General features: G+C 37.6%; 1 protein-coding gene across 6 annotated transcripts in view; it reads left to right on the top strand.

Annotated features, from left to right (window-relative positions):
- The window catches only part of SORCS2 (sortilin related VPS10 domain containing receptor 2), a 536289-nt gene that overhangs the window by 462565 nt on the left and 47074 nt on the right, over nucleotides 1-26650 (top strand). For all 6 annotated transcript variants that reach the window (XM_071447415.1, XM_071447414.1, XM_071447413.1 and 3 more), the window contains exons 12-14: nucleotides 8004-8080; nucleotides 14089-14180; nucleotides 15647-15754. In XM_071447415.1, the coding sequence (XP_071303516.1) occupies nucleotides 8004-8080; nucleotides 14089-14180; nucleotides 15647-15754 (277 nt within the window). The remainder of the gene's footprint in view (nucleotides 1-8003; nucleotides 8081-14088; nucleotides 14181-15646; nucleotides 15755-26650) is intronic.

Here is a 26650-nt window from a genome sequence, read left to right as displayed (position 1 = left end):
ATTCAAATGTTTAAAAAAATATCTTCCATTTCAAATATCTTCTTTTTTCACAAAGGCACTCAAAATGTAAATTCTTAATTTGAATCTCATCATATTAAATGCCTTCCAGTAGTAAATTAATCAGTGAGATTTAATTTGTTCATTATTCCTATTTCATTTTTCTTTCTCTTTGCACTGTAATCTGATGTGTTGAACAGATATTTGTTGAGATGTTGGGTTGTTTTCTTTTGTCTGGGGTTTGTAGATGTTTTTTAAGTGCACTGTTCTCTGAGACCACATTAGGGAGGGCAGGTTGTAGAAAAGTAGAAGAGTATTTTGCCCTTCATTCCCTTCTAGAACAGGGTGACATTTGTCACTGTGACATTGTCTTACTCTGCCAGGTAGACAACTTGTCAGCAACTTTCCTCAATGTGATCAGGAGGGAGTGGTTTTGATAAAATCCTGATCTCAGGAGGAACTGAACCAATATGTTAAATTTGACTTGCCTGTGGAGCAACCAGTAATGTAATGGGAATGGTAGAAGACACCCTTGCTCAGTTCCAAGCCACCTTGCTGATAGCTGCCTATCCCCTGGGAGGGGTGGTGTGGAAGTGGGAAAAGTTTGAGTGCAAGAGAGGGCAGTGTATCCTTTTTCTGGTAGAAGAAAAACTTCTGTAGCTGAAAACAGAGCAAAGGGATCTATTTTGGAGCCTTAAAAATACTAGAGAGCAACTGCATCCCCTTGCCAAAAGATGACCTGAATCAACTCTGATTTGGACTTGCATTTACATTATTTGGATGCCCAGGTCATCTGGATTCAGTGCATGTGTTCAGTCTTATCTGGCAAACCTGATACCCTTGTAAACTTACACTTCTTATCAGAAATGTTTACACAGAGTGAGCTTGAATTTCCTTTGGCCTGATCCTTGAAACTGATAATCCTATATGTTGATTCACAATCCTGAATCAACATAAGTATTAGGTTCTTAGGAGATCCAGGAATCAGATTATTTGGGCCACATCACATACTATTGGAATTTTACTGTTAGATTTAGGGAGATTGCATCTTCTGGAAATGACTGAAGAGGATAGGATCCATGAATGTCAGTTGATCACAGCGTGTCTAGGAATCATCAGTGCCTTGAGCTGTAAAAAGCAAAATTATTCTTGGTGTGAAATAGGTAAATAATTGCCAACAGAGAGAGGGAATTATTAATACTCTGGCAAAATACTGTACAGTGACATTATTAATACGACTGTGTACAATTCTGATAATCAATTTTCAGGACCAGTGAGCAGGTGCTAAGAAGGTCTCTTTGGCAGTTGATGGAAATAGAGAATATTTACAAGAAAACCCCCATTAGCTGAAAAACTAAAGGACACTGAAGAATATGCTTTTTTTTTTTCCTGGCAGGGTAACCACAGGGTAGAAACAAACAAGTGATGCAAACAAGTGGATAAGAACTGGAAATATGGTTCCTAAGCATAAGAACCCTATCAATCAAAAAGCAAAAAAAGAAAAAAATCTCTTTAAAAAGTGGATTTTGACTTCTTTCTGGGAAGCTTATACAACACAGCTGCTTTTGATAATGGAAAAGCTATTCCGTGATTTAAGTAAAGTTTTGATATGGAAAATGCTGGAAAAATCAGAGATCAGAGACTCCTGAATATTGTTTTAATTTAAAAAAAGGAATAATTAACTGGTGAACTGCATTTAACACCTAGAAAATTGGGAAAATTTAACATCTATAATAAAATGATAAAATTGCATCTTTTTAAACTCATGTTTACAAATAAAAACCCCACTCTGTTAAACTTGCATAAATAGTTCTAAGGAACTCATATTTTTAGCTTCTGTCTATATAAAAATTGTTCAGACAGAATATTAAATTTTGTAGCTCCATACGAAAGTGGTATTTTAAATAACTGCTTTGCTCCCTTTAAGAAATGCAGTAGGATTTTGCATTTACATTTGATTTTTGTGCATTTTAATCTTGGCAACGACTTCTATTTCTCACAGCATCAGCTATGAAATGTGTGTCAATTGATGTGCAAATTTTTACTATAAACTTGCTAAGGACTTTTCTATGAAAAATGTTTAGAGAAGTGTAGCTTTTTCAGGTGCTAGTTTACAATAATTGCCTGCTTAGCTTCCAATCCAGATGGCAAATCAAGCAAGCAGTAAATTTTGCACATTCACACAAATTGAGGAAGTGCTGGAGAAGTTCTGTTTACTTTTTCTCATATCAGGGCCAAATATAATTGCATACATTGTGGTGAATTTCCATCATTTTTCACAGAAGTAGCACACTAGGATGCCTCTATCAAAAATGGGTAAGGGAACAGGGAGATGATTGAGCATTTTCCAGCACATTTTGGAGTGAACATCTTGAAATTCCTTTAAATTTTTGTTACATTCCTCAATTCTGATTCCCCACTCCCTCATCTGAACATATCTTCAGCTTGCCAGGCAAAACTGCGTGTCTGGGAGATTTAAATACAAATTGGTTGTATGTTTGTTCTGTACTGTGACTACAAGATTGCAAACCATGAAATTTTAACTTATTGTGCATGGCCCAAGGGCATGTTACAGCTGTATTAATTACCAGTAATCCAGGCAAGGCACATCTCTCTTTTTGGAGTAGGTGTCTGTTTGTATGCTTCATTTAAATGATTGGAAAAGATTTTCCATTTTAGAAGGATTATCTAAGCATTGCATATGGGGATTATTTCTTCTTACTGTAAACATGTCCAAAGTCACATATAAAAATATGGGTAAACACAGTGATAACTAGCACTTGAAACATGTAAATTCGTGGTAAATTTTAAATGAAATAATCTTCTATATTTTTTGTGATCCAGTAAGAACCTGCCAAAATGCCCAACTCTCTTGAGATCTGTATTGAGAGCTGTGTTTCTCACAGCTGTACCACCTTTCCAGAGAGCTTTGCTGGCCACCAGACATCACTGGAAAACATTGATTTCTTTTACATCCCTGTGCTACCAGCTGCTAAACTTCCATGTGCAGAGTTAAAGAAAGCTTGGAAAAAGCTATGTTGAACAGTAGTTAGTGCCTCTGTATTCTAGTTTTTGGTACTGCCACCCTGCTAGGATGGAACACATGATTTTATGCAGTTACTTAAAATCAGCCTTTACTCAGGACAAGTGAAAAAGCAAAAGAAGATTTCATGTATCCCAAAACACAATTTGAAAAGGTTTCTAAGAATGCAAGTAAAGGAAACTGCAAACTGTTCTTAATCAAAAACTGGAAAAGGTACGCCAAAATATTTCCTTTTGCTTCCTGAATAGAAGCAGTGTCAGAACATAACAGCAGAGCAAAACTGACTCAAGCAGAGTCCATCTAGCAGAGTGTCCTGGCTGTGTTGGTGGCAAAAGCCTTTGGGAGAGTGTTTAAGGACAATTCAGGCGTGTATCATCCCCCAGGCACCGGAGTAGACACACAAATGTGTGTCTTATTAGTCACAAAAAGAATACAAAATATTGTAAGAAATATTTGAGAAATTTCTGTATTACAAACAAAACTTGCTGAAACTGGATGGCAAACACTCTGTGTCACTCTGTGTCAGAGGAGTTTTCAGGACACTCAGTCATGTTAGAATGGTACCATTTGTAGCTGTGGCTAATAAAGCCTTGGCATGGTTTAAGTCCAGCCAGCACCTAAGCATCACACAGCTCCTTGCTCCCTTCCCCTCCAGGAGAATGGGGGGAAGGGAATTGGGAGGGTAAAAGTGAGGAAATTCATGGATTGAGAGAAGAGCAGTTTAAACAACTGAAATTAATAATAATAATAATAATAATAATAATAATAATAAATTGAAATTAAAGGAAAAATGAGAGAGAGAAATGAAATCCAAGAAAGGGAAGTGATGTAAATAAAAACAGTTGCTCACCTCCAACCACCTGGTGCCCAGCCTGTCCCTGAGCAATGCCCCTGCACCAACCTCTCCCCAGTTTATTGCTGAACATGCTGACACTTGGCCTGGAATATCCCCAGGTCAGCTGGGCTCATTTGTCCTGGCTGTGCCCATTTCCAATTCCTTGGGCAGCCTCTGCCTCCTCGCTGCTGGAGTGGGGTGAGGAGCAGAAAAGGCTTTGACTCTGTGTAAGCACTGCAGGACTGAAAACACCTTTGTATTGTCAACAACACCTTCTCAGTACAGGTCCAAAACACAGCCCTGTACCAGGTGCTGTGAAGAAAATTCACTCTACCACAGCCCCAAAAAGCACATGCCTGCAGCTGAGTCCCCATTCCAGTTGCAGTTGCTTTTCCAGTATGGACCTGAGTTGCCTTCAGTGTATTAGATTACATTTGCTTGTTCCCCCAGATGGATTTTGAGATCTAACACAGACACACTAACATGATAGAAAAGTTTCCTTGCTGTAGTGGCACACCTGAGGAGTTACTGCAGGTATTTACAGCTGTAATAAGAAACACAAATTTTGGTGTGGCCCACCAGGCAATGTAGCACACTGATATTTATGGGGTGTGGTACAATCCAAACACTTCAGGACATGGTGGGAATTGTACTTAAACATTGTTGTCATCCAGTCCTGGGCTGGTCATAATTGTGTCTTTCTCACCTTCTCCTGTCACTTGGTCACAGTGTCAGTTGTGCTCACATGTTATTGGGTGCCACACTTACCACAAATATGTTTTATAATTCTCCTCAGATATGTCATGGAAAGGTTCAGAATTTCTTGGTTCTACTTGGAGTGCTGCTGTGGCTTTGCAGTTGTTTGTTTGTGGTGTTATTAATGTCAGGATTTTTTTGCATTTCATTTGATGTGAATTGGAGCTGTTGTGAGTGGGTTTATGGGGTGCCATTACACACACTGTGTTAAGTTAGCTGGTTTATCCAGTAACACAACACTCTACAAGGTAGCTAGGGCCTAAAATTATGCACTTTATTTTAAATCTCAAAAAGAACAAAATGCTCCAAATCTTTGAAGTTATTTTTTATTAGCAAATTGAAAAATAAAGTTAAAACAATGTAACTTTTTAACTAGAGAAAACTCATAACTCTTGTGTCACACATGTTAAATAGAAAGGTTTGCTAATAAAAGTTGGGCGATTTCTCTTGGATCTTTGAAGAACTTGGTTTTATTCCAGTTCTATTTTTTCAGGCTAACAGCTTTCAGAATGGCTTTTCTGTGGCTTATAAAATGTATGCATCATTATGTGTTCCTGTGGAAGTTTCCTTCTGTCTGTCACATGTCAGGTTTGGCTGCATGGGTGCTTCCCTGTGCACTTTGCAGGAGCCTGCCTGGCTCCCGTGGTGCTGCAGCTTTCCTTCTTTTGGCCTTGCCTGCTGTTTCTGTCTGAATCCACTGATGCTCTTTTTCAGCAGGCCATGGTCTCTGGTACCCACAGAGAAAACTCCAGCTGCACTTACAAGTTTTATCCTTCCTTACAGAAAAGTAAGGAAGTTTTATGTTTTGGGGTTTTTTTCTGCTTGAAGACTTCATTTTACAACGTTTGCAAAATTACATAATATAATTGTTGTTCCAAAAATTCTGGAAGTAGTGAAAGTTACAGCCTTCATTAATGACACAATTAAACATTGTGTCAACAATCAGCAGGTCCTCCATGCACCACTTCTGGGCTTCCACCCTTGGCCCATCGATGGACTCTTTTCAAAGATCAAATATCACTGAAGTCCTTTTTCCCAAAGCAGGGTCCCAGATTCTATTCCTGTTGGCATCAGTTGTGGTTTAGGCAGAATGAAAAGTCTCTGGAATTATAACTGAGCCCATCAACTCCTTTTGGTCTTTTACCAAGAAAAGACAGTAAAGGTAAAATCAGAACTAGGAGAAGTCATGTCTGTCTTTTAACAGAGCTGCAAGTACAATGTTGCTAATGTCATTACTAAATCAGCTGGATAGAAAAGGCTTTTTAATGAAGCACAAGTAGATGCTGTTTAGTTTACAGAGCAATTTTCCATTAGCAAGGCAATTTACCACTGAATTCTTTAAAGTGCAGATCCCTAGCAATGCTCAAAATAAAGACCTACTCATGCAAGTGGAATTCAGTAAGTGGTGAAAAGAGGTAGAATAAACAACATTTATTCAGGAGCAAAACTAACACTGCATTTATTAAAGTTATCTGTGTAAAGAAGAGTGTAGACTGACAGCAGTATGTTAGATTCTAGCAAGCAGATAAATATTTCTGTTTTCAGCTGTCCTATAGAAAACATTCTGTGATTAACTTCAGTAGCACAAGAATATGTCCATTTGCAGGTGATATAGCAGTGAAAAGTATAACAGAGTAAAGTAGGTATAGCAGAAGAAATGTATTTTGTGTATGCAGTTTATCAAATCTTCCTTCCCTTCCTTCAGCCCTGAGAAGGTGATTTCTCATTCATATCTCCTTCTAGTGATCAGATTAATCTTAAAGCTGAATTTGGGGAGAAAATATAACTGAATTAATGTCTGCAGCTTTCCTTTTGGAACTATTTCATTTGGTTATATTCATGGGAGGTCTAGGTTAGATATCAGGAAAAGGTTTTTCACCCAGAAGGTGATTGAGCTTTGGAACAGGCTCCCCAGGGAAGGGGTCACAGCACAGCCTGACAGTTCAAGAAGCATTTGGACAATGCTCTCAGGCACATGGTGTGATCCTTGAGGTGTCCTGTGCAGGGCCAGGAGTTGGATTCAATGATCTTGATGGGTCCCTTCCAACTCAACATATTCTATGATTCTATGAGCAACTAAATCTTTACTGAATTATGTGATAAATGAGAGAATGTGGAGTGTGTTGGAAAGATGAAAACCCAAGAAAAGCCCAAGAATGGGAAGTGGCATCTTCTGAACTGTTAGATGCAATTTAAAGGAATTAACTGGCTCCTATAAATTCCCTGATTCAATACAAGTATTCCAGTTCTGTCTGGGATGTATTTAGGATTAAATGAGGTAGAGTTATCTTATCAAAGAGTGGAGCACATGCACCCTTGATGGTCTAAATAGAGTGTGTATTTTGGGCAGTGGGTGCTGTCATTCCTCTTGGGAACCATTCAGAACCTGTAAGCACACTCTGTATAAACAGATCTGGTCTAGTGGTTAAAAACCAACTATTTTTATAATACACAAGTGAAATTTCATAGTGCTGTTCTAATCTCAAGTGTTTTCTTTCATCATCTCTTCTGCTTAAGAGGATCTGATAATTTTCATCTTATTTCTACAGTGAAAACATTCAAACCATATATTTAAGTCTAAATCCCCAGGAGGATATCATTTAGAAGGAATATTGTGCCATGCATGATTCTCCCCTAGAACATTAAGCTGCCTGATGGTTTAATAATTTGTTATTTGAAGTACTGCATGTTAAAAGATGGAGATCTCTGTATTTGGGACTGCATCTGCTATCATTTTCCCCAAGTTCAACACTTCTGTTAACTTTGAATTCAGTTAACTGAATTCTCCTCAGTGCTATTTGTCAGTATATTCAGTAACTTTCTGCTTAATATTTCGGTAAATCAAATAATTCTGCTTTCAATTCTTTTGTATTTATTCTTTTTCAAAAGCCCTATACCCTCTTTTTATGTTGCATATTTCACCAGATTCTAGTCTACTACCACTTTATCAAGCTTTAAAGATAAAATATTTCATTTTAACAGTTTGAGTACAATGTGAATAACTTTACAGTATATTAAGGTTAAAGCTTCTGAGTTTATGGGTGTTTCATATTTACATCTTAAATACATGTTGTTTCATAATAAATTTTCAGCGTGCAGCAACAAAACTAAAATGTTGGTATTTTGGTATTAGAATCAAGCCTCATTGCTTCCACCTATGGACAACTTAGCAATGGAAAGGAGAACTTTGAAATTGTACATTTGTGTTTTTAAAGGATTTAGCTGGTTCTACCAGAAATGAAGTAAGCCTGTTCAACTGTGTTTAGTTCTTGCTCTGACCTGGAAACTTCTTACTCAGACTGGCATCAGGGCTAGATCCAATCTCTCTTGCTCATGTGGATGCAACCCTTGTTTTCTCCTCTTTTGTGACAGGTAACCTGGGGTCCCAGCTGGTGGAGTACAAAGAAGAGATGTACATAACATCTGACTGTGGCAACACGTGGCGTCAGGTAGGAGGCATAAATCATCAAAGGAACTGGAAATAATTCTAATGTACCAAATGTCATGAATTATGTAATGCTTAACTAATCTTTAGATACTCACTCTTTTGAAGGAGGTGGTATTATTATCTCCAGTTTGCTTGGAAACTAAGAGATTAAGAAGGTGATTTTCTAAGACTAAAATTGATCAACCTGTCAGGTTCTGCTGAAGTTCAAATATTTTGGTCTCTTTAAAGATCCTGTAAGTATCTTATGCAAAAAACATAGTGTCTGTTTTGGTTTTTAATAATTTAAGTAATCTTCCTATGCTAATGATGAAGTGGACTTCGACTAGATCTTACAGTACAAATATTCTGAGCTAAGAGACAGCTTAGGTACAAGGGCAAAAATTCTTCTGCTTCAGTCTGAAAGCTGTTACTAAAGCATAAACTTTTTCTTCATTGAAATGGAGACAGTGAAAAGATATTTTCAAAAAATAATAAAAATTTTTAAGTCTTTTGGCATGATTTAATAAATTCAGGAACTCACCATGGGCTGCACTGGGGGCTGCAGAGGAACCTCTGCTCTGGCACTTGGAGCACCTCCTGCCCCTCCTTCTGCACTGACCTTGGTGTCTGCAGGGCTGTTACCCTCTCATATCCTCACCTCTTCACTCCTGTTGTAGTTGCTGTTGTGGACTTGTTAAATACATTATCCCAGAGGTGCTGCTGCTGTCACTGATAACTCAGCCTTGAGTTGAGTCAATGGACCAGTGGCATGTCCATCTTGAAGCTGGCTGGTGTTGGCTGTAGGATGTGGGAAAGCTTCTCTAGAAGTGTCTCAAGGAAGCCACCCCAGTGGACTAACCTGCTACCAAACATTGCTGTGCAAACCCAATGCACTCAGCATAGGGGTATTTTCTTTCTCTATATATGTATATAGCAACAATACACAATATCATATAGATTCTACTTATAATAGATATCCAGGATAAAAAAAAGCACCCTCAAAGGACCAAAGTGTTTTCAAAAAATAATTTAATTTCAGTTAAAGTAGTGTCGTAGTGTTCAGCTGAAATAAAATTTTGTTATTTTTTTAGAACCATTAAGTGTGAAAATATTTTCAGTAGTGTTACTGACTGAGCTTGGGGAATTTGAGGTTAAAAGAGAAAAATACAGACAGTTTCTTATATTGCTGTGGTAGGGTTCCATTAGTACTCCACAGAGCACTTTTAAAAGAATTAGGTTATTTTTGTAATGATAATGTCCTTTGATGTTTAAAAGATAAAATTTTATACCAAATTCCATCTTGAAATCTAGCATACAATAAATAGGTGTGTAAATGCAAAAGCCTTCCAGGATTTAAAGTGGGTACTGGGTTGTTTAATACTTTTAGAGGCCTCTCATAATTTCTTGTCTGCATTTGCCAAAGTTTTATAGTTTTTCTGGGGTGAAAAATAAGAAGAAAAGAGGAATGAGATCAAATTAATATTTTCACTGCTTTTTATTTGTAGAGACACGCAGGTAAATGATATATGTTGCAACTTGACCCTAAGGTACCTATTTATGCTGTAAAATCAACCACAAACCAATCCCTCATTGTGACAGTCAATGTGGCAAAAAACATTGCTAGCTTTATTTTAATTGAAACTCCTATGAAGCCCTTGAAAGAGCTTACTAAACTCTAATATTTGTGATCAGAATGAAACTGTAGATTGTTTTATGTATTTCATGGCCTCACTGTGCACAATTAAACAATTCTTTCAGAGGACAGCAGCACATTTCCTTTCTCTGCTGGAGTTTTTACAACAAAAGAGAAGGCTTCAGTCAGGTGATACAGGAATTTAGATAATTCAGTAAATTGCAGGTCTTGTGAGCTGGTGAAATCCTGTGCTTTGGCACAACACTTTGTCTAAGTCTCAGCCTTGGAGACTTTGTGGTTGTCATTAATGAGGGCCTGGCACCTTTCTCACAAGCTCACATGATGTTACTGAGCTGGGTACAGAGCAGGAGAGGAGCAGTCTGTGCTTGTGTATAGGGACAGAGAATGAGGAAAAGCAAACCTAAGAGACTTTGGGGAAAATGTAGTGCACGGAATTAATTAAACCTTTATTGACATAATAGCAGTATTGGTTCATAGGACTGTGCATTAGAGCACTGTGGGGAAGGTCAAAGATGCTGTAATTCAATGGTGTCCTCTGAGACAGCACCAAACCTTCCATAGCTTGCATTTGATGTGGTCATGTAAGGGTTCAGGAAGACTTATCTATAAACACAGCCAGAGTGCATAGACAGAAATGAGTGATTAAATAAGAGGTTTTGAAATTAAGTAAATTCTGGTGATAAATAGAAATATCCAGGAAAATCAGAAGGTTGGTGAGGAGGACTGTAAACACAGTCATGTGCAGGTGTCAAAACCCACATATATCATATTATTAATTTTTTTGGCCCTCTGTGTTGGACAAGTCAAACATCTATGTTTAGATAACATAGGCCTGTGATAGATGCACAGTATCAAACATGGCTGAGATCCCTGCCCTGCTGCTTCAAAAACCAAGCAGAGTGGTAAATTATGTCTGTGCAAACCCCTACAGTACAGTAGGCTGGGTGATCCTCTGGCATGGACTGATCTGCAGTGTCTACATCCCCACTTGTATGCCTTTGCCCAGCTGCTGCTTCAGGGCTCCCCTGGTTGGCCAGGTAATGAGGATAAATTTATTATTGCATTTCATCTGTGGTTTCGTGGTTGTTCCTGCATCCTGTCTGTGTCAGCTCACACAAGAAGCAAAACCAAGAATTGTTATTCTAAATAACCACAATACCACTTGTGCTAGTTCCAGTTGTTCTTCTACCTTTTTGTTGCATAGCTGAGCTGCTTGTTGGTATATCTTGAAACCATCACTCTTTTGTTTGAAGAAAACTGCAAATTGTGGCTATGTACTGTGCAACATTGCATTGTAATTAACAGTAGTGCTTTAGGAGCTGCTTGGCAAGCAGCTTAAACACCCATGCCGTGAACTGGATTGTAGAAGAAAGGAATCTCACCTTGACATTATCATGAAATATTTGGGCTTGGAATCATAGAATCATTAAAGTGAGAAAAGACACTTAAGATCACTAAGTCCAGCCATTAACTTAAGTGCCAAGTGGACCGTGAAGATGTAGCCTAAGGTGAACTCATGTTTATTTGAAAGATTTCTCTATTATACCAGGAGAACAATATAATAAAATGTGTTAATGAACATGAAATATTAGGATACTCTGTTAAGTGCTAAGGATTATGTATACATATGAGTGTTTTTATTTTATTATAATACTGATATCTGTTCACAAGTCTGGTTGCTGTTGTTATGTTAACAGCATCTGTTACAACACTGTACTTGAAATACAGCAAAGTATTTATACAGAAAAGAGTAAGAGAAAGGTCTGGATTTCAAAGAAAATGGCATAAATAAAAGGAAGAAGTCAGCAATAATAAACCTTTCACATTTGATCTGCTACCAGAGTAGCTCTTGCAGCAACAAAATGTTCAGCAAAACTAATGAGGTTGCAGATAAAGCCTTTTGGATGTCTAGGAACTAAATCTAGATCTCTGGAGCTTTAGTCTGCTGGTTTTTTGTTGGAATATTATTTAACTGTGTCAAATCCTTGTGTATCAAAGCAACTTGAAAAACCTTTGGTTAAGTGAGAATACATGTTTTCCTGCAGGCATCTTAGGAGATAGATGGTAACACTTATAAGCACAACAAAATAGAATGTAATTCCAGCCTTTCAACCCTGAGAACTGTGGCTCATTCTGTGTAGAAAAGCTTCTGTTTCCAGATTTAAATTTAGTAATGGATATCACTTGAAATAAAAAGGTAATCTCAGGAATTTTTGTTTATTCTTGCAACTTCTGTAATATGAAGTAAAGTTGTATGGCATCTATTTTTCTAGGAGCACTTAAATATGCTTTCACTGATTTCATGGAGCTGTCCCAATTTCTTCCAACAGATATTCTGGCCTGAAATAGCTGCTGGAGTGTTGGGACAGACATAGGAAAAAAAGCATTTAGAGCAGAAGGAAGAGGATAGAATAGGAGATGATATTGTGACTATAAAGCACAAAAAAAAATACAGAAATAGGTTATAAAAATCTTTTTCTGTTGTGGCTGGCTAGTAGTAAGGATCAGAATAGATTTATTGCCTACTTTAGTTAGTGTAGAGATGTATATCAAAATTCGTGGCCAGAATTTAGTTAGTGGAGAGATGTATATCAGAATTTGTGGCCTGCTGTGAACTCACATTATCTCATCTTCATAGGTCTGAACTTCATCTCTCACACTGGGACCACCTTTGCCTCAATCCTTTGCAAACTGTTTGTCTTGAGTTTTTTTACCAGCAAGTAGAGATAAATATTTACTTTTGTGATAAACAGCCACGAAACTGTTCATTCTTTTCAATGTATTGAAGATGAAGAATTATTTTCATAAGGCTTTCATACATTTTGTTTATAAAAAGTTTGAAGTGTGTGCAAGAAGAGCATGAAATAACAACTGCATTAATATGCCTGTAACGTGTCCTCTGTGCTTTATAGTGTGCTAAAGCAGGGTTATTAAAATGCTACATGAAGACCTACCATGGTGCTTTTCTGGGAAAGGCTGATTTGCATTAAGTGGTGCAGGTATCAGCTTCCTTTATCTTTGGTGCTGAAGCTATGGGAGACTTGGTGTCCCAGCACATCCTGTTGCATTTTGGTTTGAAGGAAAGGTCAAACAAAGTTTAGAGGAGGATCAAAACTCTGCTTGCTTATCTGACTCCAGCTGATCTCATCCTTTTGAAGTGCATCTAAAATTAATGTCTGTCCTTTACTGAATTCTCTTCTAAAATATGCAGCTGGATGAATGAATAGGTTGGACTATCAGTGCCTCATATCAGGGGTTGCCAGGTTTGCCTGGCAACACTGAAAAACTGCTCAGACCCTTGAAGTCCTAGGATTCCCATAAAATATGTTCTTACTAGATGAGAGGAAGACTGAGTTCTCAACCCAAATTAAATGCTTCCTATTTTTGAAGTAATTGTGAGTGTGCTGCAAGATATTTTCACCCCAGCTCCAGCTCAGTCTTTCTGAGAAATCCTCTAAATGTAGCACTTCATTTTCCAAAAGAAGAAAATAATTTAGTATTGTCAGTATTTTTTCATTTACAAGGCAAAGTAAAGCTAACCTGTATCATTTTCACCTTTGCTTTGTCAAAGCATACGGGAGACTGCATGTTTGTCTATAAAGGCTAAGTGTGTATAATTCCCATGTATCACTTGGTTTTGTGTTTAATGAACTACAGAGGTTAATTACAAAAGCAAATCCTGTCTTAAAACAGATTTTAGATGTAAAACAGGAAAGGTATCTACCTGTGCTTTTATTTTAGTACTGCTAGTCACCTCTAGAAAAGGAATTAAAATAATTTATGAAGTTTTTAATCCTTTATACCATTAAATCAATATTACATGTATCTTGGTTCCAAACTCACAGTGGTCTCCGTGGGACATCACATAATATTTGAACTTAAACTCACTGACATTGGAAATGCAGAAAACATCTTGCACCAATTATTTCACGTTGTGTAGGTTCTGGGGAATATGTGAGAAAGTCACAGACAGCAGTACTTTTCCTTTTTTTCTTAGAATTAGACTGCAAAGCATTTTATTCTGCATGATACACAGAATATGGCAAACACCAAAGTAAGGTGATGGGTCACTTGCTGATATATAACAGGAAGGAATGCAGAATGCACGCTATGAGAAATATAAGCTTGGGCTAAAATCACTTTAGGCAGTTTAATCTGACTATGATTTGAACCTGAACATTTTCTGATTCACCTACTTAATTTTCTTTTCTTTTACAGCTGGGAGAAATATAAGACTTAACACGACTTTTATGTTCTTTTCAGTTTGAAGTGTGGACATTATAAAACATAAGTCTCTTAATTCTTGTTTGCGTGTTCATTTTATTTCAGCTGTTTTGTACATTTGCTTAGCTGGCCTTTCTTTGTCTGACTTGTAGGTCTTTGAAGAAGAGCACCACATCTTGTACTTGGACCATGGTGGAGTTATTGTGGCTATCAAAGACACCTCTATTCCTCTGAAAATACTCAAGTAATTCTACAGTCTATTAGAGTAGAGCTGTTGTGTACTCAAGACCTCAGGCAAATTTCAGAGTTTAAGATAAGCATTTCATTGTGATCATGTATGAAGCACAGGTGGAATCAACTTAATTTAACATTCATTGAGTCAACAAAAATGCTGTTGGATGTTTACTTTAAGATGATGTCATGATGCTGAAAATACCATGGCATCATGCATTAATCATAATAAAATTTCTTGCATCCGTGTAGGCAATTTTTGCTTAAATGACTCTTCTGGAACTCTACAGTAGCCATGTTCAGCATAATTGTTTATCTGCTGCTGCCTGGCACCAGCAGTGCGTGTCAGTGATGCTCAGCCTGTGCTGCATGCATGGCTTAGGTGTGAAATCAGGAGAGTTCATTGATACTGTAAAGTCTCTGTCCCCTCCAAGGGCCATAGGGAAATTGGAGAATAACCCTGGGTTTCTCTGGCAAGAGCAATTTATTGTAGAGCTTGAGAGCCAACAGGTGAAGGACTTATTTGCGCTTATGTGCTGTGTAGTTTAGTGTGCCAGAATCACAGCTCATCTGAGATATTCATGCACAAAGTAACTGCAGTGTGCATAGATCTTCTCATAGGTGACAGTGCAGCAAATGGCCTTCTCAGCCTGTTTGGCAGCAAAGGTTTGTGCAAAGCAGTTTGGTATAGAATATCAAGTTTTAGACTGCATAGATAGTGCAGCAAAACATGGTAACCTTGTGTAATGGCACACAGAACTATAATCTTCAGCATAAAAATACATCTTTAAAAAAGACATTAAAAGACATAAAACCACATCTTTATCACTTGTGAATTGGCTCATTTTTGCAGAACTGTGTTATATACATGAATAGGAACTAGGCTCTGTACCTGGTTATCTGGACTGAAAGCCATCATTAACCCACTGACCAAAAGACCTGAAGGAAACGTACAGAAAAAAAGAGACTTTGACTTATAAGTTTTGGGGTGCACATTTGAAATATGTTTTGCTGATTCATCAGTATCTTTTACAAATCTTTAAGTGGATGGTAGCAGCCATGAAGGGCCACCTTCATACTGGTGCCTGCAGTTAGTGCACCTCACATGTTTTAGCACTTGGCCTCTCATGTTTCACTGGCCTCTGCTTAACAGGCCTTTAGCTCATAGAAAGATTGAAATGTGAATTAATTAGCTTTTGAATCTTCAAGGTAGCAAGATAATTTGTTGACAGAGCTCAGTTTTTAATTGACCTGAGGAAATTTATTTTTGTGGAAAATTTATTACACCCTCTCATAAAAATGTGAATCCCTGGATCTTCTCCAATCCCTGGAGAAGATCACATTAATATCATGCACTGTCTAGGCACACTCTATTTTGTGATTGAAAATCCTAAGCTTTAGTAGTGAGGGGATTTTTAAAGTACATTCTGCTTTGTTTACCAATAGTTGTAAATGAAAGCTTTTTCTGCTTTTTTCCAGGTTCAGCATAGATGAAGGCCAGACCTGGAGCACACATAATTTTACCAGCACTTCTGTCTTTGTAGATGGACTACTTAGTGAACCTGGAGATGAGACACTGGTCATGACGTAAGGTTTTGGTTTCACCTCTGTTTTCAGGGCTCTCTCTGTGTATGCATTTGCATAGATTTTCAGCTGTGCATGTTTGAGATGGTCCTTGAGTCAGTGGCTTTTGCTTCTCACAGTCAAATAGACACTTACAGTGATGTCTGAACCTCCCTGGTATGTAACCTGTCTTTGAAATCATCTGACTGCAGTATTTCAGATTTTAAAGATTATGTTGAAATTACATCTTGCAAAGTTACCACTGGGGAGAGTGGAATAATAGGTCTGCTTTACAAATCTGAAAGATGCAGGGGAAAAAATAACTATTTCCTCTTGGCTTTTTTATGTTTTCTACAGATTTTTAGTCAGATCAAAAATGTAAAACATCTATGTCTTCACTGTGTAAATAACTGTAGTATTGTCTTAGTAAATAGCACTGCAGTACTTGATGTAACCAAGCACTGTGCTATCAAATATTTGTTTTCATTCTGTGCAGTGACAGAGGCAGATGCTGTGAATAGAGTTAAAAATAACCGAATTCTGCAACTCAGAATTGTTTATCCTGTTTATCTGTCTTTTACCAAAGGATCTGGGACATCTGGATCTGAGCTGCACATTTTGCTCCATCTCTAGGATAAATGCTAGTGTTTTAGAACTGTCTGAGAGTAAAACACACCTGTCCAGTAGGGGAGAAAGGCACATGCTGCCTGCAGCCAGAGAGGGGAGTGCACTGAGGGCAATGCACGCAGGTTGTTCTGTGTGCTCCTGTTGCAACAGTTTGTGTGATTCTTTATATGGAGCTCAGCGTGCTCATGGCAAGCTTTGTCTCCCAGGACTTACAAATGTACCAGTGGCATTTTCCCCAGGGAAAAATAAATTAATAGCCCAGTGTATAAAGGACTCTCAGCAAAGCAGAAATCCTACCCAATGTACTTCCAAGGGCTGTGCCAAGTCCATAGCACTGTGCAGACGTGGGGTTTGGGCTGTTGGTTTTTTCTCTCTTTCTTCACTGCCCCATTTATCCTCCATTATGCATCTATAACCTGAGAAGAACAGTATTATCCCATCATCTCTCTCTTCTCTCAAATACAGGTTTATTTATGATATAATATATGCCACATGGAGACACTTATGCCTCTGAATGAGGGATTTCCATTGATTTCAGTAAAAGTAGACAGATCAAAAGCTTATCCCAAACTGTACTTACTGGCACATAAAGTGATGTGTGGTGACTGTATGCTCTGGGCTTGGGGTTCTTTCCTTATTAAGTATCATTAAAAACAGTGATTCTGTGAAGATGTGCTTAAATATCTGGCTGAATGGGCTAAAGAGCTCTTGTAAAACATGATGCCTGTCTAAAATCATCTATCTAAAGTACATGGAGCTGCAGCTAGGAATGGTACATGAGCCCAATCTGACAATAAAAGCATCATGTGACTTGTGTATTTCTAGAGGCACAGCAAGAGTCTGACTCTAGTGTGTCATGCCAGGCTTGTCGGATCTTACTTTTAAACTAGTTTTACTGAGCATGGAGGGCATCAAACATTTAATAGCACAGACTGGCCCTGAAGATACATGCAAATTTCCTACCAGATTCTAAAGAAAAAGAGAGGAATAAACCTGCAGTATGTGTTTCATTGTTGCCATTGTATAAACTTCCTCATCTCTCCCACTGCTTTTGACTGTGTCACCTTCAGGGTGATGTTGTCAGCCCAGTGGTGCTCTGTCTGACTTTATGTCAAGACCTTTTGTCGTTCTGTCTGGCTTAGTCCATTTTTCCTGAAAACCTATTCTTGTACTAAATTATTGTGCTTGACTTAATCTACAGTGATTTGTTGCTTTTGAGAAATGCACATTCCCTGGAAAAAAACCCGGAAATCAACTAGTCTATCTTTTCATTTTGTTTGAAAGAATTTTCTTCCTAGTAGAATATGGTAAGATGACCTTGTAAGTGGTAATGGAAATAAATTAATTGAGGAATCCCCAAATCCATTGCCAAGGACCTAGTTTGATATATTTTCCTAGTACAGGAATTTGATTCTCTTCCTTTGGTATGGAATGTGCTTGAATAAAGACTTTGAATAAAGAGTCAAAATCTGCATAAATTAGTAGAGATAGCACAATTCTGAAGTGGGAAGGTAATAACTGAAAAAATGTGCAGTGTGCAGCAAAATTAAGGAATAGACAGTATTTCATCTAAAGCTTCTAGAATAAACTCCCAAAAGAGTCAAAGAAATTTTAGAAGTCCTGAAATTGACTGTTAAGGTAAAATCCTAGACCCACTGAAGTCAATCTGTGTGTAAGAGACTTCTCATTCTCCAGCATGGTGTCTGGGATATTTACTGGACTTGTAAGTGGCTTGAATTTGAATTTCAGTTCTGTCCTAATTTATCCAGAATCATAAAATCCCAGAATGGTTTGGGCTGGAAGGGAACTTTGAGACTATTTAGTTCCACTCCTCCTCTCATGGGCAGGGCACCTACTAGAATAACTTGCTCAAAGCCCCATCCTGCCTGGCCTTGAACATTTCCAGGGATGGAGTATCCACAGCTTCTCTGGACATGGTCCAATGCCTCCACATCCTTCTTGTGTTCTTCTCTGGGGGGACCCCAGAGCTGGGTGCAGCACTATGGGTGGGGTCTCAAGAGAGTGGACAGGGTGGCAGAATCCTCTCTCTTGCCTTGTGGTCTGCAGTGCTTTGGATGCATTGCAGGATAAAATTGGCTTTCTGGGCTGTGAGCACACACTGATGGCTCATGTTGAACTTCTTGTTAACCAACACCCCCCACTTCTTCTCATCAGGGCTGTTTTTAATTCATTCTTCCACCAGCCTGTATTTGTGCTTGGTATTGACCCAAACCTGGTGCAGGGCCTTGTTGAACTTTACAAGGTTCACACAACCCCACCTCTCAAGCCTTCAAGGTCCCTCTGGATGGTCCCTTCACTCCAGAGTGTTGACTGCACCACACAGTTTGCTGTCAGTGGCAGATTTTCTACAGGAGGACTTGATCCCACTGTCCATGTTCCAGCAAAGGTGTTAAACAGCACTAGTCCCAATACTGACCCCTAAGGAATGTCACTCATGATTGTTTTTCATTCCAATGTGAAGTGGTTTAGTAAGCTTTACTGAAGAAAAAGGAAAATGTGAACCTGGTTGCCTCAAGTCTTCATTTCAGAAAGTTTTGTGTTTTCTCCAAAACAGAGAGGAAAGCCAAATGTTGACTTGTCAAAAGTTTTCCTAAAACTCATTTGTCATCTGTCAGTCAACATTAATCTAAATCATTCATCAAAATCCCCTGCAGTATTCTAGGTATGTACATACAAATGCTAAGGAAAATATATTTTATTCCATTGTGCTCTGCAAAAAACCTAGTTACGATTTTTAGGAGTTTTAGTGGTAAAATATTCAAAACTTTAGGAAACTCATTCTGTTTTCAATCTGTCTAGATTTCCATTTCTAAAGAGACCTGGTTATGAGTTTAGGAAAGATAAGCAATTAAGTATTCATACATTTTAGGAAACTTGATCTGTGTAAAAATCAAATTCTAAATGAGGAGCTCAAATTCAGTATTTATTGCTAAATGAATAAGTAAGGTTTGCTAAGAAATTTTCTCAACTAGTGTATTTTCATCAAAATAGTGCATGGACTAGTAGGTTTTATTTTGTTCTAAATTTGTAACAATCAAAGTTACTGCAACTCTGTTGAACAATACTGAACAATATTTTATAGTTGGGAAAAATTACTTGCTAATAATGGATTGAGTAATGTCCTAAGTCAGTGCAAAAGGAAGAATTTTTGAGTGTCTGAAATATTGATGTTCCTCTCCAGAGGAAATAGTTAATGTAATGAAAGTTTCAAACCTGTTTGAAATGCTTCTAAATCACATCTCAGCTTCTGGGAGTGTTTCCCAAACCAGGTTATTTAGATTGCAGTGTAAACCCAGTAGGCACAATAACATATGGTACCACAGACCATAGCCCCTTTTAAAAGGCCAATAAGAGGTTACATAAAAGAACTGCTTTTCTTTATGTCAGGTAGAATAAAAATCTTCCTTGTGGGTAATTGTATTTTTCCAGAGGGCTATTTTTTTTGTATTGTCTCATAGAATAACAACTTTGGATGCTGCTAGGAACTTTATGGCATCTCTGAACTCCTGCCTACATATTTTGCTGTCTTGAATGCCCATTGTGTTCCTTGGGGTTCCTGGGTGATCATGGAAACAGGAAGATAGTTTAATTTTAACTTACTCTAAACCAGATGAATATTAATAAGTGTTAGATATTCGGTAGAGCTGTCTGGATTTTTGTAACTGTTGATTCTGCTAGGAATGTCAACCTCACATTTAACAACATCAATAGCAGTCAGCATTGCATGTACTTTTTGGAGCTTTTTATCACACATGGCAGGACATTCCTTTTCCTGTCCTCTGAGTACCTTACTAGGTGAAGATACTTCTCTGTGTTTTGAATTCTTCTCTACTGACTTCCTCATACTGCAACACTTATAAAAGGTAGATAAAAGGTAGATAAAGCCTCATTATGGTGGAGAATAGCTGGTTTCTGAAGGCAAATTCTGGGTTTTCTTTTCAGCTAGTTAATGTCTTGAATGAGAATCATTGTTCAGTTATGAAATGGTTGTCCTGCTCTCTTCATGAGAAGGAACATATCTGAGATTAAACAGAGGAAATGTGGTGAAAAAAGCATTGGAAAAGCAAACTGCTTCTTCTATTCCAATGCAATCTAGACATCAGCTAATGCAGATGTACAGATCTCTGTTTAGCAGCAAGCCTAATGCTTTTGCTGTCATCTCTGTGGACAAAGATGTTAGCAGAGCAAGTCAAAGCATTGCAGTGTCACCACTATCTTGTGACCTTGGAGCCAAGACATTGTACTGCCCCAGTCTCACTCTGCTCAAAAGAAGTTTATTCTTTAAAGTAAAGTTTGTTCTTTAAATTTCTTTCCTTACAGTTTCATATTGTAGTCAGAAGCACAGGAACAGGATGCTTTCAGTGTCACTTTAAAGCCCATATTTAATACATTTTTAGGACAGATCTGTTAATATATTTGAGTAAGAGGAACTGAAAAGTTAGGAATCCATGTTCTGTTAGAATCCATTTATTGCCTTATCACTGTTTACAGGAGGAGAGGACAGAAAATTGTGATGTGACTTTTTCATTCAGAATAGGCTTTGTGTAATTTTAAGCCCTTTTCACGGAGAGAGTGCCTGAAGCTTTGATCCTCTAACTATGCTTCCCTTTTGGTTTCTATTTCAAATAAATAACCATTACAAACTTAGACAACAACTAAATTTTCTTAACACTTTATTTGCTTTTGGTTGGGGCCTTGAACTATATTTTACTCTCAAAATGAAGAAACCACAATTTAGATGACTGTAGTCTAGTAACTCTAGCTCTGCTAGGTGAAGTCTGAATTAAGAATTTCTAATTGTGATGAGACTTGCTTTTTAAATATATGAGTAGGAAAGAGAGTATTAGCTAAAGAATTTTAAAATTTTACAAGTATCCCAGATTAATTTGATCTTTAAGTAAGATGAAAACAGAGAGTTGAATTATGTAAAAGCTATCCTCTACAGTGTCATATGTTTCTCTTTAAACAATTTTGTTCACTGTCCACTTTGTATTTACTTCTGCATAAGACATTAGGCTAGGCACTAAATCTGCAATGTTTTCCAAACAGCCTACGTGTTAAAAGGTTGTTCTTGGATAGGAATTTATCAAATAGATGGGAAAAAATGTTGGATGTAATTCACAAATATCATGGAGACACTGAAATCCTGGATGAAGTGGAAACACCCTCATTCTGCTTCTCCCCAGCACTTCTCAGAACCTAAGCATTCATTTCCGTTCTTTTTCCCCAAAAGAGCTAAAACCAAGATGTTTTGGCATTAAAGAATGAATGGCAATTATTAGCTTATGGGAACAGGAAACAATGAAAAAACATATTTTGGTTCAATTTCAAGTAAATTGTTTCCTCCCTTCATTTTTCACTTTGGCAGCCAAAAAAAAAACACCCAACCAAAACCCAAAAAAACCAGCCCAACCCAGAAACCCTACTCTTCTCTTTAGTGTATTAAGTATATGCATGTGTTTGTAGTTTAAGGCATTTAAATCATAAATGTCTCAGCATATTTGAACATGATCTCCTGTATACACAAGCACTTTTTATGTGCAGTTGCTTTATGTAGGCAGGTGTCTACTTTTGCACATGGAAGCATTCATCATTTCTCTAGTTGCAATTTAGGAAGGCCACTGAAATGTGACCTCTGTTATGTTCTTTTGGAGAATTAGAAAAATATGCTGAATTATAATCTTGATGTGTAACAGACTGCAGCTTGAATCTCACATTACTTTCACCCATTTTACCAGAAGGAACCCTCTGACTTATCTGGGTTTTTGTTGATTTTACAACAATGTAATGGAAGCAAAGACAACTGTTGGAAGGAAAGCTCATCTAGTAAAGAGTCACTTGTCATTTTCTCCTTTGAAAATAGTAGGCTTTAAATGTCACTGTAGGACATATTCATGGCTATCTCTGCCAACCCAAATCCCCTTGGAAAATCTTTCAATAATAATATTATTCCTGTGAGTTAACAAGAGCACTGCCTGTTGGCAGTGACTACACTAAAGTACATCCTTCCCTGCCACCATCTCATCGAATTGCTCCTCAGCTAGGTAATTTCTACACAGATTTTGGCATGTCTCAGCGTATGTTCAAAGACACTTTAATAATATGAACCACAACAGGCAGAACAAAAAGAAGATTGTCACATTTATTTGCTTTTTCAAGGATATTTTCATCATTCATAGTAAAGGTCTACGTGAAGCAAAGGACTCAGCTCTTTGAAGTCACCATAAATTGACAAGACTTCTAACTAATCCTTTTATGTAGAAGATAACTGAGAAAGATGCTGGTTTTTTAATGTAAATGGTCTTTGATATCTAGTGAACTGTAAGGTAGATTGAATATTTAATCTGAAATTGCAATAGTCTTATCAAAATTAGCAGAGAGGTCTGAGAGTTAAAAAATATACAAAACATGAGAGTTAAAAAATGTACAAAACAATAAGTTCACTGACCATTCTATTTCCTTCTCATATGATTTACTGCTGGAAAGGAGACCTTCAATTCGGAACAAGGTATAAATATAATTTTTTGATGAAGCCCTGTGACTGCTTCCATTTAAAAGGAGACAGAAAGAATTGTTAAAAGAATTAACTAGCATCTCTCATAGTGTGGTTTCCTTTCCCACCTTGATCATATACTCACTGTTAGCTAGTGAGGTTTGGATCTGTAAAGAATTTTGGGTACATGCTTGGACAGTTTGCTTAGGTGCTCTCCAAAGGAATTTCGACATATTATCCAAGAGAGAGCCCTTGAGATGCCCATCTCACCTGTATGTGGGCCCTCAACTGACCCTGATTCAAATCCTAGGTTTTACTGTCAGTAGCTCCATACTTTTGAAGTCTCTTTCAAAAAAACTAGAGGCCACCCCCAAGTGGCATATGAATTTAGCAGAGTATGCCAACAGGGCAGCTCATTACTGTGCAGACACTCTGCTGCAGTGTCCTGTTCTGAACATCACAGCTGATGGCAAACTCATACAGAGGAGAGCAAAAGCCAGTGCAGCACTTGGAGATTAAAGCAGTGAGTCTAGAATGAAAGAGGCTTCTGATTTCAAACAAAGGGACTGTGCATCACACAATTGTCATCACTAGTCCTCAGTACAACTGCAAAACTTGCACAGTTTTAGTTGCTACATTAAACATCTGAATAAATTCCCCACGTGACCTTTGTGACCTTGGTGGGAAAATCCTGCAGGATCACTCCCACCACTCTGAGGTCTTTGAGTGTTCTCAGGTATTCATGAGTAAAGCAAAACACAGGGACAGGAGATGACACAGCTACTGCTGCTCACCTGAGCAAGGAGTCTCTATTGAATAGGTCTCGTCTATTGAACAGAATTTACTGGAAAAGATTATCATTGCATATAATTTCTGTTAAATTAACTCTGCCTGATTATGAGCTTTATCAGGAACAGAAATAACCAGCAATCCTCCAACAAATAGTTTAAATGAGTTAGCTTAAAAACTGCATTAAACTGTCTTATCTATCAAATGATGCAATCAAATTAAAAAATTATGTGCTCATAAATGAACTAGGAACAAATGTACAAAGTTGTTATGGCAACTGAAACACTGAAGTTAAAATTATGGATCCTAAATCTTGCAAATAAAAGTAAATTAATTTCCAAGGTAATTGGAATTTCTTCCAAAAATTATTTATCACAGCATCATCTTTTATGGTTTCAACAGAATTGATTTGATGGCTTTCTAATGAAATATAGTTAATCAAGAGGAAGGTTTTAGTAGCTTATGAATTGCTATCATCTTGATATATAACTTCTAGTCATCAGTTACACTTGCTGCACCATTTCAGTTTTTTTCATTCATATGATTTTATTCATCATATATATTATATATTTTGCACCTGAGCAATTATATTGTGATTGCTGTTATGTATTGCTTTATTGTAGCTCATATTTTTGTCTAATCCATTGAATCCTACTTAATACTTCCTTAGTTACCTTGAAAAATACTTCTTTTTTATTCTAGTTATCTTTAGCAGCACATTTAAATGTGCTCATGTGAGGTGTGTGCAACACATGCTACTGCAGCAACAGCATTAATAATCATTAAGACTTTTTTTCAAACAGTTTGCTAAAGTGGATGTGTGTAAAATGCTTCATTCCTTGGAAAATTTACCCTAGGAATTACAAAGCTGTGTGTCTGGATTTTTAATGGAGTTTGTGACTGTACTGGGACACTTTCTTAAATCTTTGGGATTTTATTTAAGCCAGAGAATGTTTGGTGTCATTACTGTGCTCTGTGAGAACGTCATCTTCAGTTTGTAGAATCAGAACAGCCATAATGGAAATGAGTTTTTGGGGTTTTTTTGTTGGGTTCCTTTTTTTTTTTTTCCCCAAGAGCCTGGACCAACGTGCAGAAATGTTATTTCAGTCTTCTGCTAAAAATCCACAGAAGAGAATGTTACAGTTCACCCCCTGAAACAGTGACTTTGCTGTTTGCACACATGGTTTGTACATAGCTGCCATATTATCCCAGTAGGTTTTGCATAATTTCCAGAGTAATTTCTATAGTTTTTCTATCGTTATAGGGTGTGGAACTGAACAATATTTATCTACCTTCTATCTATAATCCTGATATTTTCTAATTTCCCACTCTAGTGGGGCAGAATGAACAACTTCAACATCTTGAATGATAACTTCAACAGAATTCTAGAATCATAAAATCACTGAGGTCGGAAGTGACCTCCGGGGATGATCTGGTCCAACCCCTTTGCTCACACACACCCACCCAGAGCCACTCACACAGGGCTGTTCCCAGATGGCTTTTGAATGTCTCCAGGGGTGGAGACTCACAGCCTCTCTGGGCCCCTGAACACAGTGCACCCTCACAGCAGAAATGTTGATTCCTGATGTTCAGAGAAGACTTCCTGTATTTCATTTGGAATCTGTTGCCACTGGTCCTGTCAGTGGGCACCACTGAAGACCTGGCTCCAATCCTAGCAAAGAATCTTCTTTGTGCCTTCCCTCCAGATGTTTATAGAGAGTTTTTGACATTTTCCCCTGAGCCTTCTCTTCTTTGGGCTGAACAGTCCCACTTCTCTCAACCTCTCCTTTCACAAGAGCTGCTCCAGCCCCTTCATCCCTTCACAGCCTTTTGTTGGACTCCCTCCAGTCATTCCATCTCTCTCTTGTACTGGGGAGCCCAGAACTGGACCCAGCACTTCACATGTAAACTCACCAGTACTGAGGAGCAGGAATTAGAGAATAATGTGGCAGTATCTTTTAAATTGATCCTTGTCCTTGGTCTTTCTTGCCCTTCCTCTAGGTCTCTTTGAAGTCAGCTCTTTACTCTGTAACAAGACTCTGCAAACATTTTGTTGTACAGCTTTATCTATTCCAGCGAAAAACCCAATTCTTTCAATCATTCTTCATTGGTTACATTTTCTAAGCAGCTTATGAGTCATTTTGCCCTTCTTCAAATTCATTTTTAGTGGGTCTGTAAATATGCATATAAAATCCAAAATTAGACACAATATTCTTCCAGAGGCTTTACCAGTGCCAAGTTTATCAAAATAATTACCCCCATGTCTTCTGTTTTTGAGTTCTCAATACAACCTAGAATTAGTCTTTCTTATTTTGCAGCAACACTTCATTCTTGTTTTAATTCCACAGAATTACCCAAGTCTTTTATTTGATATTTGAAAGTTATTTTCCATTTTGGTTTCCACCTTTCATATGGGTTTGGGTTTCTTTTTTCCCAAGGAGTACTTTTTGCTTGGTTTTGGAGTATGTCATCATATTGATTTCTGAACATTGCTTCCATCATGTCCACTCCCTTCTTTGTGTGTTACCAGCAAAACTTTTTGTCTTTCTTATTTGACCACAATTGTTAATGAAAATATTGACTGTGGGCCCATCATATCTTTGTGTTACATATCTCAAAATATTCTTTATTTGATAACTACCTTTTGAAAATGGATTCTTCTAATTCAATATGTACTTCCATTCCTCTTCACAGTGATTTTATCTGCACTGTTTTCTTTTTTATATTGAGACAATGTCAGGTAGAAATGTGTAACAGTTTTAACAAAGGTCAAAACATGCTGCATTTTTTTCTTTCCTTTATCCACTAATCCAGTCACCCTGTAAAAGGAGAAAATTACATTAGTTTGACATGATTTGGTTTTGATAAATCTGTGGTAGCTGTTTGTTATCATTTTAATTATCTCCAAGGTGCTTAGAAGTGGATAGCTCAATAATTTTTTGGTATCTCTGTGGGTATCAAAATTAATCTCTAATTCTCTGAGCTCTGTT

The sequence above is a fragment of the Agelaius tricolor genome, unplaced genomic scaffold, assembly GCF_023055355.1.
Source record: "Agelaius tricolor isolate 1412-34295 unplaced genomic scaffold, bAgeTri1.0.p SCAF_24, whole genome shotgun sequence".
In the NCBI taxonomy this organism is placed as follows: domain Eukaryota; kingdom Metazoa; phylum Chordata; class Aves; order Passeriformes; family Icteridae; genus Agelaius; species Agelaius tricolor.
Note: the sequence above shows the minus strand (reverse complement) of the source record. Positions and strands in the feature narration are given on the sequence as shown.